The following is a 17,845-nucleotide window of genomic DNA, read 5'->3' as shown; positions in this document are numbered from 1 at the left end:
TGCAGGAATTATTTGGTATTTCTAAACACTAATTGCTGCTGCATTTCTTTCCATTTTAAGAACAGCTTCTGTTATGAGTCATGCTGCGCAAGGCCTTGAAGAAAAAAAAAGCTCCATGTGTAAGTTTTACAGCCCTTTTCAAAGGGACCAATCCCAAGAGGCATATTGTGGCGATTTCTCTTAGACGAGGCATGGCTATGTTTGCACTGTTTCCAGAGAGTCAAGAAAGCTGATGCAGTTGTGTTTATATGAGACTTTAAACTTTTTTGTTGTAAAAGTTTAGAGTGGCTTTGAATACAGTAATTCTGAATGTCTGCACATTCCCTTCCTAACAGGTATCCGATTTCAACAGTGAGTGCATGACTCAAACATGTGGTATGTATTTCTTCCCTGAGCTGTTCTGAACGCAGCACTGAATTGGAGAGAAACTAGTATGGTGAAATGTGAAACTAGAGTTAATTATAATTTGTCCTGTCTTTCCATACTGAAGTCAATCCTTGTTCTTTGTCCTGTTGAGGAGGTAGGTGGATAGTAGAGGATCTTTTAAGGAAAAAAGGACCAATTAAGTGGTGAAGGTAAAGTATGAGGAACATGAATAAAGGCTGAATACTTCAAATAAATGTATTTACGTTTAGACAGCTTTAGGAGACTTGACCTGATAGAGCAGTGATGGCCAAGCACAGGAACAAGGTCCTGTTTCAAGTCTGACATTCATTTCAGGGTTGCACTAATAAAGAGTTTGTGTAAATGTTCCTGGTTGAGCTCTAACTTCCAGTCCTGCAGTATCATCCTCCTTGTCTCCAGCACTGCACTTCTGAAGAATACTACTGTTACCCAGTTTGAAATACTGCTTAAAAATCCTTCAATTAACCTTCTTACGGGAAGGAACAGCTGTTGCTTTGCTCTAACCTTTAAAACCCACTTGAAGCTTTCTGTATCCCATCCCAAAGCAAATACAAGGTTGTACAGACATGGTGGTAGTCTCTTTAGCATTCTATTCGTAACTAGTCAGAATGTGTTCACTTCTTCGAGCTTGTTAAACAGGAAACAAGTTGTAACAGTTTGAAGAGTATAGAGGCACAAACAGCTACAAGTGTGGTTTGTTGTTCAAATGTCATGTTTATTTTTATATTGAAAAGGGTTGAAAGCTTATTTAAAAACAAAAGTTCAGCTCCCACTCATTTTACAAAGAGTCCAAGCAAATACTGTCTGAGATGCTACATGCAGCTCTGGCAGCAGTCCCAGTGCACTCCTGCCCCTGTGCTGCCCTCCTGGGCTGGCACGGCTCAATCTGCTGCTGCTGCTGCTGCATGGGAACCCGACACAGCTGAGGAACACACTGAGGAGCAGCAATGGGCTCTGACCCTGTTTGTGTAGCCATGGGGCAAATGGCTGGGCTGCATGTCAGGGGCAGACGCTGCCACAGCTTCACACCCTCAGCCTCACCAAATAGGTGACCACAGCTTGTGGGCTTTGTCACCTGACCATAACCCACCCTCTCCCCATTTTACTGAAAATCTCTTTTCTCTGTGCTGAAATGCAACACTGAGGGAGGAAAAAAAGCTATGAATTGCATCTCATTTAAAAAATTCATTCTGTTACCATTTCAGGCAAGTTACGTCTAGCATCAGCTTGTAATACAGCCACAAGTCTAGTGCTGCAGAAGCACAAATCATTGCTTTTCTTACATAAAAAGGCATCTGAAACATGCAATAACCTAAAAGTACATTAAATTCTTGGTGGCTGTATTAAACTCTTCTGTATTGCTTCACCATAATATACAGGAAAATCCATTAATGCGTTAGACTTCCTCACATAATTTGAATAGCCAGCTGCAGTCTTCTGATGTAATCCAGTATGGGGGTAATGATACCACCAGGTGTCTTACGTAGGTTCTAGTCTCCTTTTTTTCAAGCTTTGACTTCTCCTGTGGGGGTTATGCTCTGCCAAACAGGGAGATACATAGTGAGAAATGGAAGTTTCTTAAAGCTTTTTTCTGCTTCTAAAAGTGCTCCTCAATTCTTTTTCTAGCTCTTCCTCGATAAGACAGTTGGACGGAAAAAACAGATAGTTTCCCTAGCCCACTATCACAGCATCTGCAGCCAGGTCCAAGAAAAGAAGAAACGTTTCTCCCACTCCAATTTACTAACCTAACAGTGCTGCTTTTACAGCTGAGAGCCATTGTTAAGACAGAATTCAGTCGTTTTTTTGGTAGCACATACCTGGGGTATGCTGGTTGGCACAGCTGCTGGTGCTCATGATTGTAACAGATGGCTGCAATGGTGCAGTGGTAATGTGGTAATTCATTCTGTGAGGCGTCCTGCTGCGAGTAGTCATTTGATGACTTCCACGGGGTGTTTCAGGTGTCTGCTGTCCAGCTGATGGGTCTGCCATTTTATGGCTCATTATCATAAGATCAGTGGTCTCCAAGGAAATGTCCCAAAGTTCAGGATCATCTAGAAGGAATGAAAAGGTGATCAAACCAAAGATGACAGTATTGTACTACAGGAATGACAGTAACTCCAGGACCAGCCCACTCTCTTCCTACGAGTGGTGGCCACTGTGAAAGTTAAACTGTAAAGCATCTTTTATGCCAGTGCACAGCAGGGAAATAGTACTACCCCTTGTGCTCTGGAGTTAAGCAATGTCCAGGCACTGTGGTGTAAGTGTGACCCAAATAGCCACGGTTATGTTAAGAAAAGACACCCACCGCCCCACCCCCTGCCAAATGTTCTGTTTCTGTCCCTTCAGGAAAAGGATTTACTGAATAGGTATAACAACTCCACTGAAAAGCCTAAGTGTGAAACCCCTCATAGTGATGGACATAATTTCCCTGACACTCAAGCAAAGTTTGTGTTGTTAAGATCAGACTCGTACTCACACTTGCATTATTGCAACCTCTTCAGGACTTTTACCTTTACACTACTCTGAAGAGTCGATTTAAATGCTAGTCATTTAACACTCTTACTCATCACTTTTTGGCTGACCTGTAAAGAACTCCTCTTCTATTGCTAGCTCCTGTTGTATTGCTGCTGGAGTGCTGTGCTTTACAGGAGCATCGGATGTTGCTGGATGGAGGTAACGTAAGAAGAGATTAATACTAGAAATACAGAGGAAGCCTTTTGCTCCTTAACAGAGCATAAGTCTGCAATGATAAGCAGTAGCTGCCACCAGGTACCCTGTTTTTTCCTAGAGCTGGTTATGTTTTGGTAGCAGTATGTGGAATGGTAAGATTCTGTACCTGATGATGGCTGACAAGAGCAACTGCACTGCTTTAAAATGGTTGTTAGCCTGTGTACCCCATCCCCAAGTTCCTGCTCACCACACAGCTGTCCAGACTTCCTCATGAGTAAAGAGCAACATATTAGTAGCTAATGCAATGTCTATTTGCCTGCAACCACCTCAATGAAGGGCTGCAGCCTCAGCTCAGGTGCAGCATGCTAATGGTACTGATAACAGCCACTGTGCTGCATGAAGCTTTAGGGTGGTTGGAAAGTTGCAGTTTTAATGATTCAGTTTCAGAGCTGACATTCCTGCCACTTTAAGAACATAGAGGGGGGAAAAAGCATGATAATACTCCTTCCTTTGGCCTCAAAGGTGTGTTGATAGTACAGTACAAAAGCAAATGAAACTGGTCAGGCTCCTGTATTGAGGGTAACACATGCCTGCCAGTAGCTATCGTTAAAACTGTCAATTTTTAATGCCAAGTCTTACCCTGTTTGCTGCTAGGAATAACTACTGGAACCTGATGCTTTTTCTCCATCTGTTCCCGGAACTGCTGCTGTAGCTGCTTTTGTCGCAACTTCCGCTGGTAAGTGGCATCGCACTCAATAGCTAAGGAGTCTGTATTTCTGCCCCTCCCCCCAAATAAGCACAAAGGTAAACAGGATTTCAGCAATTACATTTTATGAAGAAAAAATGCATAAAGAAATAACAGCAAGGAAAATGCACTAAACTAGCATTTTATGGAATCTTCCAAATTGGGCTGTCTGTGTGTTTTAAAAGGTACAGTAACTTCTAAGATAGCTTATGGAACAAATTTATAATAGCAGTCTCACCTGGAACTATTTGGCTGTTTCTGATCTACTGTCACTTCAGCAGCCTCTGTCTGACCAGGCTTACAATTAGATGCCATCTCACAATGTTGTCTCCCTCCTGTGTTCTGCCTTTCCAAACAGCTATTGTATCTTGCTTTCTCTATTTCAGGCTCATAATCCTGTCTTTTAGCTTTGACCAAATCTAACTCAGAGGGCATCTAGTAAAGGAAAACAAGAAAACAGTCAGAAATTTCCTTCATCAAGTTAATGAAACATGCACAGGCTTTTTCTATACAGTACCGTTGAAAAAGCTTTGTTTGTTTGCCCTAAGTGGAATAGCAATTTAGAAGACTGAAATGCATTTTCAGTTAGTTAATCATTGAATTCATGTGACTTTTTGTTAGTTTAATAGTTCAGTGCTTCAGGGCAGATAGCCCATGTCTTCCTGTAATGTGCTCTCTGCAAATGAGAACAGATACAGGTGATCGATGCAGAATTCTGCAGCTTCTCAGTCTCACAGTTTTGGCAGTTCCATTTTCATGCTTGTATTAAAGCATGGCAAACCTTTACTCAGTTCTGCAATCATGAGGTCACTAAGGAAGGTACACTATTCTCTTTTTATTAAAGATGGGATGGTTTGGCTCTGTCATTTTACAAATTTGTGGTAATGCCACTAATAGGCAACAACCCTGGCAAAGCGGAGATCTGTGCCATCGTTACTTGGTGAGGTGTCGCTTTGGATCTGCTCCTACAGTCTAAGTTAGCTAGATAGAACCACCTCGTAGCTCTAGGCTGGCTAGCAGAGTTTGGTAGATCCTAGCATGATGAAGGCAAGTTTACAATGAAACTCTGTGGATCAGTACTTGTAAAAGGCTTACTTTTTCCTCCATCAGCAAGGTAGGTTACTGCCTAGAAGCCTACTGCCCCCAACTGGTACAGATCAGGAACTAACAAGATTAAAGTTCGTTTCTGAGGTGCAAAATCCAGCCAGGACAACTTTAATACTGTGAAGACTGCTGTGTTAACATCACAGCATACTTATAAATTGTGACAGCTCTGAAACAACAGGGTTACAGTGTGGTTGTCACTGATGAAGATGTACATCAAAATTTATTGTCTCTCTCTGGACCAAAGACCTCCAAAAGAGGCATTTCTCCATGGTGTTGGTTACCTCAGAAGGTTCACAGAGGGTAAAGCAACAGCAGCTCTTCTCTTGCAAACTGAAACCTAAGGAGGTAAGGAGTCTGAAAAGCAAAGCAAGATGTAACGTGCCTTCTTATTGTTCGGGAAGGATAAGAACCATACTTATGGCAAGGAAAATAAGTGAAGTGTTCAGGTACATATCAGTTGTACATGCTAATTCTTCATATATTCAAGAGCCGCAGTTTGCCAGTAGTATCATATCAGGTATTTAAAACAAATGAATTGGAGTGTAGATCTTCCTAATGTTATTTCTCATCCTCCAGCAGCCAAGTCCAGAACATCCTGCTCGCATAATTCCGTTGCAAAATTCAGGTACCAACACATTATTGAAGTAAAGCAGAAGACATTTGCAGGGCCATTTGTACACTCCTCATGCAGCAAAACACAATAGTGTTACCTGTTTTGCTGTTCTGGGGTAAAACTTTGAAGCAACTGGCAACAGCTAGAAGTTGTCCAGTCTAAAAAGGTTGGTTCATCCTTTCTATCATAGATGCATCTAGTAGTTTGCAATGTTCTTTTGGGAAGGATCCAAATTGGTTCACTGAAAGTTGAAACCACCTTTAGAAATTACCTTTGCTTGAGACCTCAGTATAAAACCACTGGTACAGAATAATTACTTGTTAACTATTCTAACAAGAACAATGAGGGGTGAAATACAGGTACACTGTAAATTTTGTTACAAGGACCACGCTGAGTATATTTTCTGTCTAGCTGTGATGTGCATTAGGGCCTTGTAGAGTTTGAATACCAGTTAGTAAAAGGACAAGGCAACTATCAATGCATGTATTGATATTGCTACTGTATGGAATTTGCTTAAAATTAAGTGAAAGTTCCAACTACAGCAAGCAGCTTTGGTATGTGACCCACCTGGTATTGTTTCTAGGATATCCTGGGTTATGCATATTAAAAACTTTATTTGAAAGAGGAAGGCTTTCTCACAGAAGAACTTCCTATTTTCTGCCAGAACTCCCTGAAGTCTAAAGAACGCTCCTTTTTCTTGCTGCCCACTAGCTAATATATAGGCTGTCCACTTGAGAGACTTCAGCACTAAACGAAATAGCCCCAATTTTGTAGGAATGCACGGAGAAGCTGTACCTGATTTAGGGTAGGTTATGCAGATAATAGATATGCTGTCTGCCTACTCCTCTGCCCTGCCTGCAGCCTCTAGTTTTATGACTTAATACAGCAATTTCCCATCCTTTTTTTTTTTTTAATTCCTGAAAAAATCCAGTAATGAAAGGAATATGACAAGTAAGTTTGATTTTTAAAATTCATAACAGTAAACTGGATTGTGCAACCACTTACAATGAGAACAAACTGAGAGATGTGTTCTGGTTTTTGCCTTATACAGGGCAAAAACATCCAGTAAAGAAACACGCACACAGCCTTGACAGATTCTATTCTCCCAAGGACTTCCATTTCATTTATGTAAGGAATATATACCTTGACACTGGTATCATTGCTGATACACATTTAAAGCAGAAGTGGCTATATGAGAGTGATGAACTGAGTTGCTGCAACTGACAGCGTAAACAGCCTTAAGAACTGCAGCACATGGAGAAAACGGCACCTAGAAAGAGGTAGTTTAAAGAGTTCAGTATTTCCTGTGGTAACATTTAACCTGCTATGAACATAGATGTATGCATTACTGGCACTGAACAGAGAGACTTAGACAACATGGCCATATCCTTGGGTAGGATACTATGGTTTCTTCACCATAGTAATCTTGCCTCCTGCAAATAGTCAAAATTTAGAGTAGTTGTGGTAAAATGTCAGGGAAGAACTCTGTAACAAACAGTTCACACAAACTAGCAGGCAAAGGCCATTGGTCTCACAGCTGCCAACATTCAGGGATGAGATGCATTGATATTATTATTCGTAATCTTTTTAATATGAAGGACCAGGAGCTGCAGACATCTTGCAGTCCCTGCTCTAACAGCCCATGTACTGCACCTGACGTGGAAGCTTATTCACGGCTCGTAGGTAGTCTTTGTCTAAGATGCAGTTCCCAAGAGCATTCCCAAAGCACCTGAGAAACAAGAGAGCTCACTGTGACTGAAAATAACACTTAATTCTCACTTAACTTCTGAAAATATACAAGTACTGATCTTCGCTTACTTGAGTGCCCTCTTCAGTCCATCTGTTACTGCCTCCTTTCTTGCCTTTTCTAGGGACAAGGCCTTAGACTTTAGGCCTTCACTGACTCCATACCCCACATCTTCATGGTATGACCCATCCTGCAGTAAAATTTAAAAAATACTAAGTATAAGGGAATTTCTGCACATACAGCATTTCTTTTTAGATGCTGTGCTTTCCTAAGCCTGATTACTCACTCTTAGCTGGTTGTTCTATAGCAAGGTCAATGTTTTGGACACCACTATGTTCTCTGGTGTAGTAGAGTACTCAGGAACCACAGTCTGACCTGTGCATGAACTTTCATTCACAGCTTTAGACAATTGCTCAACTACAGACAGAGCAAACAAAAAAATCCACTTACCTTAAGCTGAACTTTCACAAATGCACAGACCCCCACATAGAACCTGCCATTGTTGAGGTCAACAAAATCTGGGGGAGGGAAAAGTAACATCCTAAATAATACAAAAGACTTCTGATCTACATTTAGATCTTATTTTGTCCTTTGAGGGCATTCATAAACCTGTACCACACTTGCTGAATGTGCCCAAGATACTGTATCATCTTCTATAAAATGGAGCATGACTTACAAAATATTAACTGTAGTTTGAGAATGCGGACTTGCATATATGCTCTGGGCATGTTACATGATACTTTCTAGTTATTAGTGGCTAGATCTGCCAAACACTCACACCCTGCTACTACATGTATAAACTTAGAAAGAAGGAAGAGTTGTAAATGTTACTTCTCATTCAGCTACATATCCCAAATGTTCAAAGCATAACAATTTTTTCAGCTGGAAGGAAAGATTTAAAGTATCAATTTATAAAAACAGCAAAGGAAAAGAAACTGTTGTCTACAGAAGTAATTTCTTTCCTATTATATAGTATAAGTCTCCAGTTTGTGAAATTTTGTACAAGGTTTTCTCCCAGACAGACTGCCTGAAGAGCTTAACAGGTTGCAATACAACTCTCAGTCCAGAATCTCTATCTAGCTTATTTTACACCAAAAGCAATGCTATATAATATACATAGGACACTCTAGTTAGCAGTCTTGCAAGTCCAATACAAACATGACATACGTCTGAACTGAAATGCTTTGAAGTTCAAGTAACTGTACTCTGGGATCCAAAAGTTCTTCTGTACTCATCTGGTCTATTGGTTTAATTGTTCTGTAAACCTGCTGGAGGTGCAAGCCCTTTTTCTACCCAGGAATTTAAAACCAAACATAACAGAATCCTCTGTCTCTGAATTTCTAAGGAATGACTTGTTATGGTATTATTTGAAAAAGATAGAAGTTTGAAGGATGTCAGTCCTTTCTTGACTAAAAGGGGGGAAAAAAAAAAGTGGTACGGAATAGATGGTAAGCAATGAATTAACTTGTTTTATGTCTAGAATCTACCAGCCTGAGGTAAGAAAAGATTTCTGAAGGCAGAGTGGGGTGAAAGAATGTACATTTAAGCCGTTTTGTTGAGCTACTTCAACAAGCAGTCTTCAGTCTAAGCACAGCAGATCTGCAAACACAGACAATACTCCTCTGGTAGAAACTATTTCGGCTATCAAGATGGAAGAAGCTTAAGCTTTGAGATCACCTGAATACCATTTTCTAGAAGAATAACTTTTTCTAAAGCTTTCTACTGTAAAAAAACTCAGAACCAGGTATTGGGTAGCAGAGGAATCTGCAGAAAAAGATGGGTCCCTAAAGATTAGGAGAATATTAACTGAGAATATAAAAATTACAGGTTAGTATGAAAGTTGTCTCAGGGCTGCTGGGTGTTAAATAGTTTAATTGTAATTACTCTTGACTGAGTGTTCCCATAGAAATCAGAAAACTTGATTAGAATAGCTCAAGAATAATCATAAACACGCTTAGAATAATGACTATGATATATTCCAGTGCAAGATCTAAAAAGAAAACACAAGCTCCATTATTATTCAATTTCTCTCATTCTTACCAACTGCTAAGACACCTGGAAATTCCACATGCCTCTCCCCAGGTTCTTTGAAGTGATCAAGTTCTAGGATAGATACCCCGGTCCTTATCTGAGAGACTTTTCCTTCAGGACCTCACAGTGAAACAAAAGGAAAGACTACCCTTAAGAGATACTTACCAACGTTCTGCTGAGTGACTGAATGAGCCCAGCCATTGAAGCCAAACATCTCATTGGCCAGACTGATTACCCTGTGACCCTCAATGTAACAGACCTGAAAAGAAAAGCATATATATATACAAAAATATATATAAAAATACATATGCATGTGCACACATCTATACATGCTTTATTTTAAAGAGGGATTACACACATCGTCTTACACTGGGGAAACGTAGCTAAGTTCAAGGTTCAGATAATGTGAATAAAAGGATGATAGTGCAGCTTTAGGTTTGCCTTCTTCCAGCACCTATGATGGGGGGTTAATATGACAACTAATATGACTTAATCAATGGAAGGCAGAGCTAGCGGGCACTAAAGAGGGCAGCCAATGTTATGTAATGCTTCATATAGTCCAGTTCTGCGAAAAAATAAGAAAAAACATCTCAGTGTTCCACAAATAGATAAATATTGCCTTGTAAAAGAGGAAGCACTGAAAAGTTAAGTCTTTTTTTAAAGTGTAAAAGGAGCCTGTGGCTCAGTAAAAGCCACAGTTTATGCTATGCTGACTTTGCTTTCATATCTGCATATTAAACTACTAGTGGGAAATTAACTTCCAAAAAAATCAGGATTATTGTAACTTTTTTTACCCTAGTATTCCTGGAAAAAACGGAGTTGAAACATCTATGCATGTTTGTTCATACCTTTTGTCCTCCTCCAGCTTGCCGACTGCTGATATATTCTGGACCCAGTCTCTGACGAAGAGCATGCTGGATAGCTTGATATTCACTTGCTGTGTATTGATACTTGACAAAAACAAGGTAAGACAAATCTTCTCACTCTCCCTATTTAGCTCCATCTCTTCTCCTAATATCACTATTTTACCCCATTTTTCCACGTACAGTCCTTCCAAAAGGTGTATGATCCATTTTTAGAATCAGGATATAACAGATGAGGAAAGACCTCAGTGTGTGTGTGCATTACATTTGTGCATTATATTCTTTTTTTCTCTTACTCTTAAAGTATATGTATACAAGCATTAATTATTGAGCTGTAGCAATTATTCTTCATTTCTCAGAACCATTGCTTTTGCATTAGAAAAACTGAGATAAGCCAGGCCTATTAGTATCCTATTGAAATCTTAATGTAGTCATAATCCTAGTCAAGGTTGCCAGAACACACATACAAGCTTATATTTTACTTCTCAAAAATAAAACATAGTATCACTGTGACCAACAAGAAAAGTGTATGTAAAAACTTCAACAAAACCAAAGTCTAACTTTACTCTACCATCATATGCCATTAGAGCAGGGAGGACAGCCTCTCAGGCAAGCAGTCAAAATAGGAATTTCTTGAGGAGTGTTCAGCAAATTCCCCTCATGCAGGGAAGGTCCTTTGGATAACTCCAACATCACTAGTATCATTGGATAACACCAGCATCACTGTAAGCCTAAAGTGTTGTAACTTTTGCTCTCTGTCTTAGTAGAAATACAATTTACGATTTGTAAAGGTTAGAGAAGCCTAAATGCACGTTTAAGAATTCAAGCACTAAAAAGCTTGTGTTGCTATGCTCTGATGTGGGACAGAATGGAGATCTTGCCACCTAAATCATAAGTATTGCATATGCATGTATTGGCTGCCCTATCATTCAGCAGAACCCAGAATTCAATAGAGTGTGTGCCATGTAAGTTCCAACGCCTGCCAAACTTCTCCAATTTGTATTTGGTTCCATTTAAACTTAAAGGAATAACTTTGTCTCTTTCTGAAACTAGAATGCAAGCCTGTAACCAAAAGGCATAAGGAAAAAGGGAGAGTGCACATGCCTACGCCATATTCAGGAACTATGTATAAATGCCTATCATGGAGAAGAGAATTCACCACCAAAAGGTCTGTTCAGTCCAGATATGGTTTTCTTTTTTCCAAATTATTTTAATTTTTTTAAAATTATTTTTTAATAGCTGAAAGTAGTTGACTTTTCTGAACTGGTACTGAGAATGTGTGCAAGCATGATCCAGGCCATCTGGGAACAAGAGAGAATAAAATGAGCCCTATTTCTAAGGAACAAAATTAAAAACCTTTTGTGAAGAATCCAGAGCAATTTATTATAACTCGAGGCATGCCAAGGCTATCCTGGAGGAAAACACAACGTACAGTTAGGTACAGCATAGCTAGGGTAATGGATATGACTCCAACCTTACTGTATCCAACTTTAAAATGAGTAAATACACAGAGCAGATTTCCAGAAGCGTAAGCATAAAACTTCTGGTTTCCTCTCAGGCAAAAGGAACTGACCTGTCCGAAGCAAGCAACCGAATTGCTAGTGCTGGAAGTATTGCTGCTGATGTAGCTTTCACTGTCTTTCCCTTGACTTTCAGGCATCCCTAAAGATAAGAGGAAAATATAAACACTGAAAATAACAGAACAGTCTGTATGAAGACATGCCAAAAAGCTGTTGAAGTCCATTGCCCAGTGAGTGTAACATTATTCTGTAATAGAGGTTTTGGACATTACAGTAATATTATATTTCTCACTCCGTGGAACTGCTGCAGCCCCAATTGGAAATTTGTTTTCTGATGTTGTTTCAGAACAGTCAAAACTTGTCTTCTTAAATATGTTATACTACGTAGGCAGAAATGGCTAGTTTCATCCTAGAAGCAGAGGCACTGTTCTGGTCTTCCATCCATAAAACCAGTAAGGGTGAGCCTAAATTAAATTACATGACAACAGTGAAACAATTATTTTGTTTAACAAACAAATAAATTATTCTTGCTAGAAAAAAAAATTCAACAGCATCTGGATTGTGCATAAGACCAGAGACTAGAACAAAAAATGAATAATGTCTCGAGCCCTTATTCTGAATATTACATTGGTAACAAATGATTCCCTCCCCCCCCCACTTTAGGTAAATGTTGATGCGTTGTACCATTCTAGGTAAGGAAAAACCAAATAATTCCCTCTTTCAGATTCTTCAGTACTGTCTTTCAATATCCATTAATACTGAGACTGACAAAAAGGAGAGGCAACTTTTTAAAATTTTACTCATCTATACCCTGCCTTGTCAGTCTTTATTTTAGATTATTATTTCGACTGTAATCGTACTGTCTTGTGTTATGATGGTATCATATAAACTATGCAGAGTTGAAAAACATACAGAACCTGTAAGAATTTTAATAAGTTATACCGATAATTCAGTAGATGGCACCCTTTTCCAAGCCAGTAAGTATGCAACAACTACCCAGTACTGCATTACCATTCCACCCTGCTGCTGGAAAAGTGTCTTGCTGAGATCTTATACAACAGGCGTGCAAAGGAGCTGCAGCAGCACTTCTATGTAAGCCCATAGAGGCAATCTGTTATTGTATTGGCACAAATACTGAGTACAACTGGTAGTCTATCACTAAGACTTTTGTATGCAACACAAATATAAGACAAATCAGTATACATACAAGACAGCTGGACTTGTCAAAACAGTTTGAGAAAGTCTAAAATGCTCAGCAGATACCATTATTTGACAGTCAGTCAGAACCTGGGTAGTATTATGCTTTGCTAATATACTCCAGGTTCAGCACTTTTTAAAACAAGTTGTTTTTCTAGTCCCTAAACAAGGAAGCCAAAGTTTACTGAGAACTTGTGAAGCAATTTTCAGAAAAAGGATACTAGTCGTTTCCTTGGCAAATACAAGCACTGGTAATTATACCAGGTGAAGCTAAAATTCTCCTTAATTTTGGTTGGCTATAATTATTCATCTTTGGCCCAAAAGTTGTATAATTGTACAGTGTTTAAACATTTGAATGTGTTTCAATCAAAAGTTAGCTGCAATTTGTGGTAAATACATTTGGTTTTGGAAGAGAACAAGTAGAAATTAATATTACCAGGAGAAACACTTGTGATTTAAGCAGGCTATTTCCCCTGTTAAACAAAGAGTTCATTGCATTGTGAGGGAGAATTAAAAAAAAATAGTATGTGTGGGGAGCGGCAGAGGGAATCAAAGTTTGAATGATACTCTTCTTTTTTTCTCTCCACTCTAAGCAGCCTAAATCAGATCTTAATCATTATAAACCCCTTGGGAAAAAACAATGAATGAAATGTGTGCATTTGCCTACATAACCCTATTACCAGTTTGCCACAAATCTTTCTGCACAGTAGGTGGGTGGCATTTTGAAGCAAAATTGCTTTAACTGAAACCAGTATTAAGTCCTTTAATTTTTTATATGGTGTGCACCATTATCAGTCTAAATTCTCTGAAGAGATACAGCTTTAATGAATCTCTGAATAAGATACGGAAATTGATTCTGAATGAGAATGAGGAAGTACAGAATTCTGCTGAAAACAGCTTCACATCATATGGTTTTAATCCAACAGATCAGATGCTGCTAGAGAATACTAGCAATATACTTCTTTGCAATAAACAGTTTAAAAAATGTGAGTGGCTTGTATTCAAATTATGTATTATTCTACAGAAGGAGACAGATGATGTCAGTTTAGTTTCAGGCTTTGCCTGTAGGAACAGTTTGCTTGAGCTGCGAGCCTTGTTTAAACCAAACATTCTATTAGAGCAATGCGGTGGTGGGTTTTTTTTCAGTCGGTGAAGTGCAGCACAGCAAAGCCCTATGTCTCAAAGCAATTGTCAGAGCGTTTCAAAGTGACAGAACTTCAATTTCAAAATTATTAGAGTAGGAGTTTGGAAGAGAGAAAAGTTAATTCTGCAAATGGAGTTATAAATCTACCCCAATACCAGAGCCAGGAGCTAGGGAAGGCAAGGCACTTCCATTCCTCTGCAGAATATTGTTTCCTCACTCCCCACCCCCTCCCCACAACGTTTTTATTTGCATGAAACATTGATACTGAAGTAGGTAATGAGCTATTGTCTAGAGTACAAAAGAGTCTCAAACACCCGCCAGGGCCAGGACAGTGCTAGGAGACTGCCTGACTCATAAACCCGTGTTAAAAAAAAGCTGTGTTTTCAAACCACCATTAAATAATAAAAATTAAAGTTCAAATATACTTGCTCTGCATGCAGAATGATAGAAGCAGTTTATCATCAGCTTAAAGACACCTAGGAATTATAATTTATTACCTCTATGACTGTGACCATTATTTATTATTTACAGGGAATTATTGTCAGTTTAGCTGGTAATGTTCTCAGAAGGTTTTATCACTGAGAAGAAGCACACACAAGACTACAGGTGTCATACTGTGCTCCAAAACATTACCTTGATAACCTAGAACAGGCAAAGAATCTTAACAGCTTTTACTACTAACATATTTTGATCTTGTTTTTTTAAAAAAGTCAATAATACAAAAGCTTAAAATTTGAACAAATTAGGTACACAATCAGAAAAATTGCTGTTCTGGGAAACTGGATATGAAATACTAATTGTAAACACTCTAGAAGCAGGTATTTATTTGTATGGTGGTACTGAACTGAGCAGCTGCTGAAAAAAATCTGGGAGTGTACACAAATTTCCCAAGTAGGAGATAAACCCATCCTCTAGAATAGAAAATCCTGAATTTAGTCTGTTCAAGTACAACTACTACTGTGGGTTACGGCAGCAACACCTTCAACTTTCATGATAGTGTGCACATAACTTCTAATTTTCTAAATGAACACATCCTCACACACCTGTCTACGCTATTGACCATTACTCCAAAAAGAGATTTTGGTCCTAAATCACCTATTCTCCTGTCAGTTCCCCTCTGTCTTGACAAACTCTGTTTTTGTGCCTTAATCCTGTGCTAGGAGTGTCAATTCCCAGTTCTCTTCACATGTAAGGTAGAAGCAGGCAGTTTTGCATCACTTTAAAATAGTTTGCATACCATGAATTGTCTAAGTACTACAACTTGTGAAACCCTCAGCTAGAACATGGCTGTTTCAAGAAATTAATTGTAGCATCACACAATCTGTAAGATACAACTTTAACACACTGTGCACTTTTAGAGAGCTTTTTATTCAACCTCATCCTTCTCTATATGGTAAGTTTCCTTCACAGCGAAGCTTTAGTTTGCTGAGCAAAAATCTTTAACATTCTTTCAATAAATGCAATTCTACTGAGCCCACCAAGAGCAAACAGCTATGCACGTAGCCAGTGAGTGATTTAGCAAGCACTAAAGATAATGCCACATATTTAACCTAAGGTTCGTATTGCTCTAACACAAAAAATACAAAAAACTTTAAAAATTGTGTATTTCTGTGGAATAGAATTCCACACTCTCTTCTGAAAATTCCAAACTGTAAGCTGATTAACCTGTTATGCAAAGGTTGCTTTATCCAACACTGAGCTGAGGTGTATATCTTTTAGGTGTAAGATGTTCCTAATCAAAACAGGCCTGTGCTATACCACAGTTTAAAGAGTGGAAAACAGATTATGTAACTGCTGTGGGAAAACTGCATACAATGTAACTCTTCAGTTTTTACTTCTGATAATATCTCTAGGCAAACAACCTTGATGCCTTGAGAAAAGTGAGGTAATCTTCTGTTAACTTCAATGGAAGAAAAAGGATATTCAGTGTTTTATGGGTTAAACAACAAAATGCACAGGGAAGTCATGAGACTGGATGTCTATTGTAGACTAAAGGTGGTCTCTGATGCTTGCCAATCCCATATTGGAATGGATGGATTCAGGCCACATTCTGCAGTAAAACCACCCCAGCAAGAGAATAAAAAGGTATAATGTAGGAAGTTTGAGCTACCCGCAGTAGTTTAAATATATTTGTTTTCAAGGCATATAAATACCAGTATATACCAATTTCTCCTCAGTTACAGCACATTTCAGATTTGACATACCTTCAAACAGTCCCACTTATTTCTGTGGAATCTATGTATGTAGCTCTAAACCCAAAATTTAACCCTTAGATTTATCAGGCAGTACTATGTTTACTTTTGGTGTGTCTAGGATGATGATACCCTCCTGGCACAAAGCAGAGAACACTAATTCTGGTTACACTTTTTACTGATTAACATTTTAATGAGTAAAATGTAAAGTTCTTTCTTCCTTATCTTTATACAATCTTTTCCAACTTAAATGATTCTATGATTCTGGAGACAGACCTGACAGAAATATTACTCAAATATTGTAAATTATTTATGTGGGTACTTCTTTCTAAAAGCCTGTCAGATTGATTTATAACCACATCATTTATATATAAGCCACTTTAGTCATAGCAAGGAAAAGACAGCAGGCTTTTTAACTCAAGAGTAATGGTTTGGGACTTAAAGGGAAAAGCAGCCTGTCCAACTGTAACTGTAGAAAGCCTATAGTTTTGCCAAATGCAATTACTAGATGAGGAATTAATCCAGGCTGGAATCTAAAACATCTGAACTCTGTAAGAGCTGTGGGAGATCTGTCAAACTGCAGATCATAATAAACATTGCGATTATAGGCACAGATGACACTTCTGGCAGCAAGGCCATATTAAGCTGACAGGCTAATTAAGTTACCCTGAAAAATCTCAAGCTCTCTATTTTTCCCCAGGTTGACACTGTTTATTTTTAAATGGAAAATCATTTACATTTGAAATTGACAAAATACTTCAGGTTCAGGTATGGGCAAGCATATATCTATTTTCATCCTTCTGCTGTCTTAGACAGCAATGTAAAGTATCCCTTTTGGGGGATACTTTAGGCTTGACAGAAGGTCTTGTATATTATAGCATGTACTTACCTGCACTATATTATTCTTCATAAAGTAATTTGAAATGGATGCTGTGCTTCTACAGTTGAAAAGGAAGTTCAGGTTATTGGGACCTCAATATATGTCAGCTATCATAATTGTGAGAGGTCTGAATTACCGTATTTTTTGCAACAAGATATTCATTTAAATAGTGATCATTTTTATATGTCAATAACGGGGTCGTTCCTTGTGTAGTCTTACAGATCTATCCAATTTACTATAACCTCTCACTTCAGCGTCCCCTGGGAATAACGGCTAAGGCAGTCAATGTTGGTTTTGGCTACTTACACCTCGAAATCACAAAAAATCGAGCTAGAAAGACTCCTGAGCAGGTCATTTGCTCTGTCTGCCTGGATGAAGGCAGGGCTCGGTTGCAGCAGGCTGGAAGTCTTCTAAGTTAGAAGCAGCCTTTATCAGGGAAACCGAGTTTGCCCACGGTAAGAGTGCCTAGGCAGCAGCGGGGCTGAGCGTACCAGCTTTGGCGTTGCCTTTGAGGGAAACCCACGGGCTCAGGCGGAGCGTTTTTTACCCGAGGAGAGTCGCGCTGCCTCCCGCGGCCCCAGCCCCTTCGCGCTCATTCGGGCGGGGCTCCCAACGGCGACTCGCCGCAGCTCCGCGGCCAAGGGGACCTCGAGCCTCGCCGCCGGCAGGCTGGGGGACCGGGCCGGCAGCAGCCCCGCCGCCGAAGCGGGGCACCCGAGAAGCGGCGGGCA

At 39.3% G+C, this 17,845-nt stretch overlaps 1 protein-coding gene across 1 annotated transcript; it reads right to left on the bottom strand.

The window, feature by feature from the left end:
• Positions 1-1,123: 1,123 nt before the first annotated feature.
• On the bottom strand, positions 1,124-17,758 carry RAD52 (RAD52 homolog (S. cerevisiae)). The gene is made up of 12 exons (XM_010566194.1): positions 17,124-17,758; positions 11,755-11,843; positions 10,167-10,268; positions 9,484-9,577; positions 7,738-7,805; positions 7,359-7,477; positions 7,194-7,269; positions 4,059-4,255; positions 3,715-3,851; positions 2,988-3,068; positions 2,223-2,456; positions 1,124-1,943 (listed from the first exon to the last, which is right to left on the bottom strand). The coding sequence occupies exons 2-12, from the start codon at positions 11,839-11,841 to the stop codon at positions 1,885-1,887; spliced, it is 1,254 nt and encodes a 417-aa protein (XP_010564496.1). The 5' UTR covers positions 11,842-11,843; positions 17,124-17,758; the 3' UTR covers positions 1,124-1,884.
• Between the last annotated feature and the right edge of the window lie 87 nt (positions 17,759-17,845).

The sequence above is a fragment of the Haliaeetus leucocephalus genome, unplaced genomic scaffold (assembly GCF_000737465.1).
Source record: "Haliaeetus leucocephalus isolate CR32 unplaced genomic scaffold, Haliaeetus_leucocephalus-4.0 Scaffold206, whole genome shotgun sequence".
Lineage (NCBI taxonomy): Eukaryota > Metazoa > Chordata > Aves > Accipitriformes > Accipitridae > Haliaeetus > Haliaeetus leucocephalus.
The sequence above is the reverse complement of the archived record's forward strand: the minus strand, read 5'-3'. Positions and strand labels throughout refer to the sequence as shown.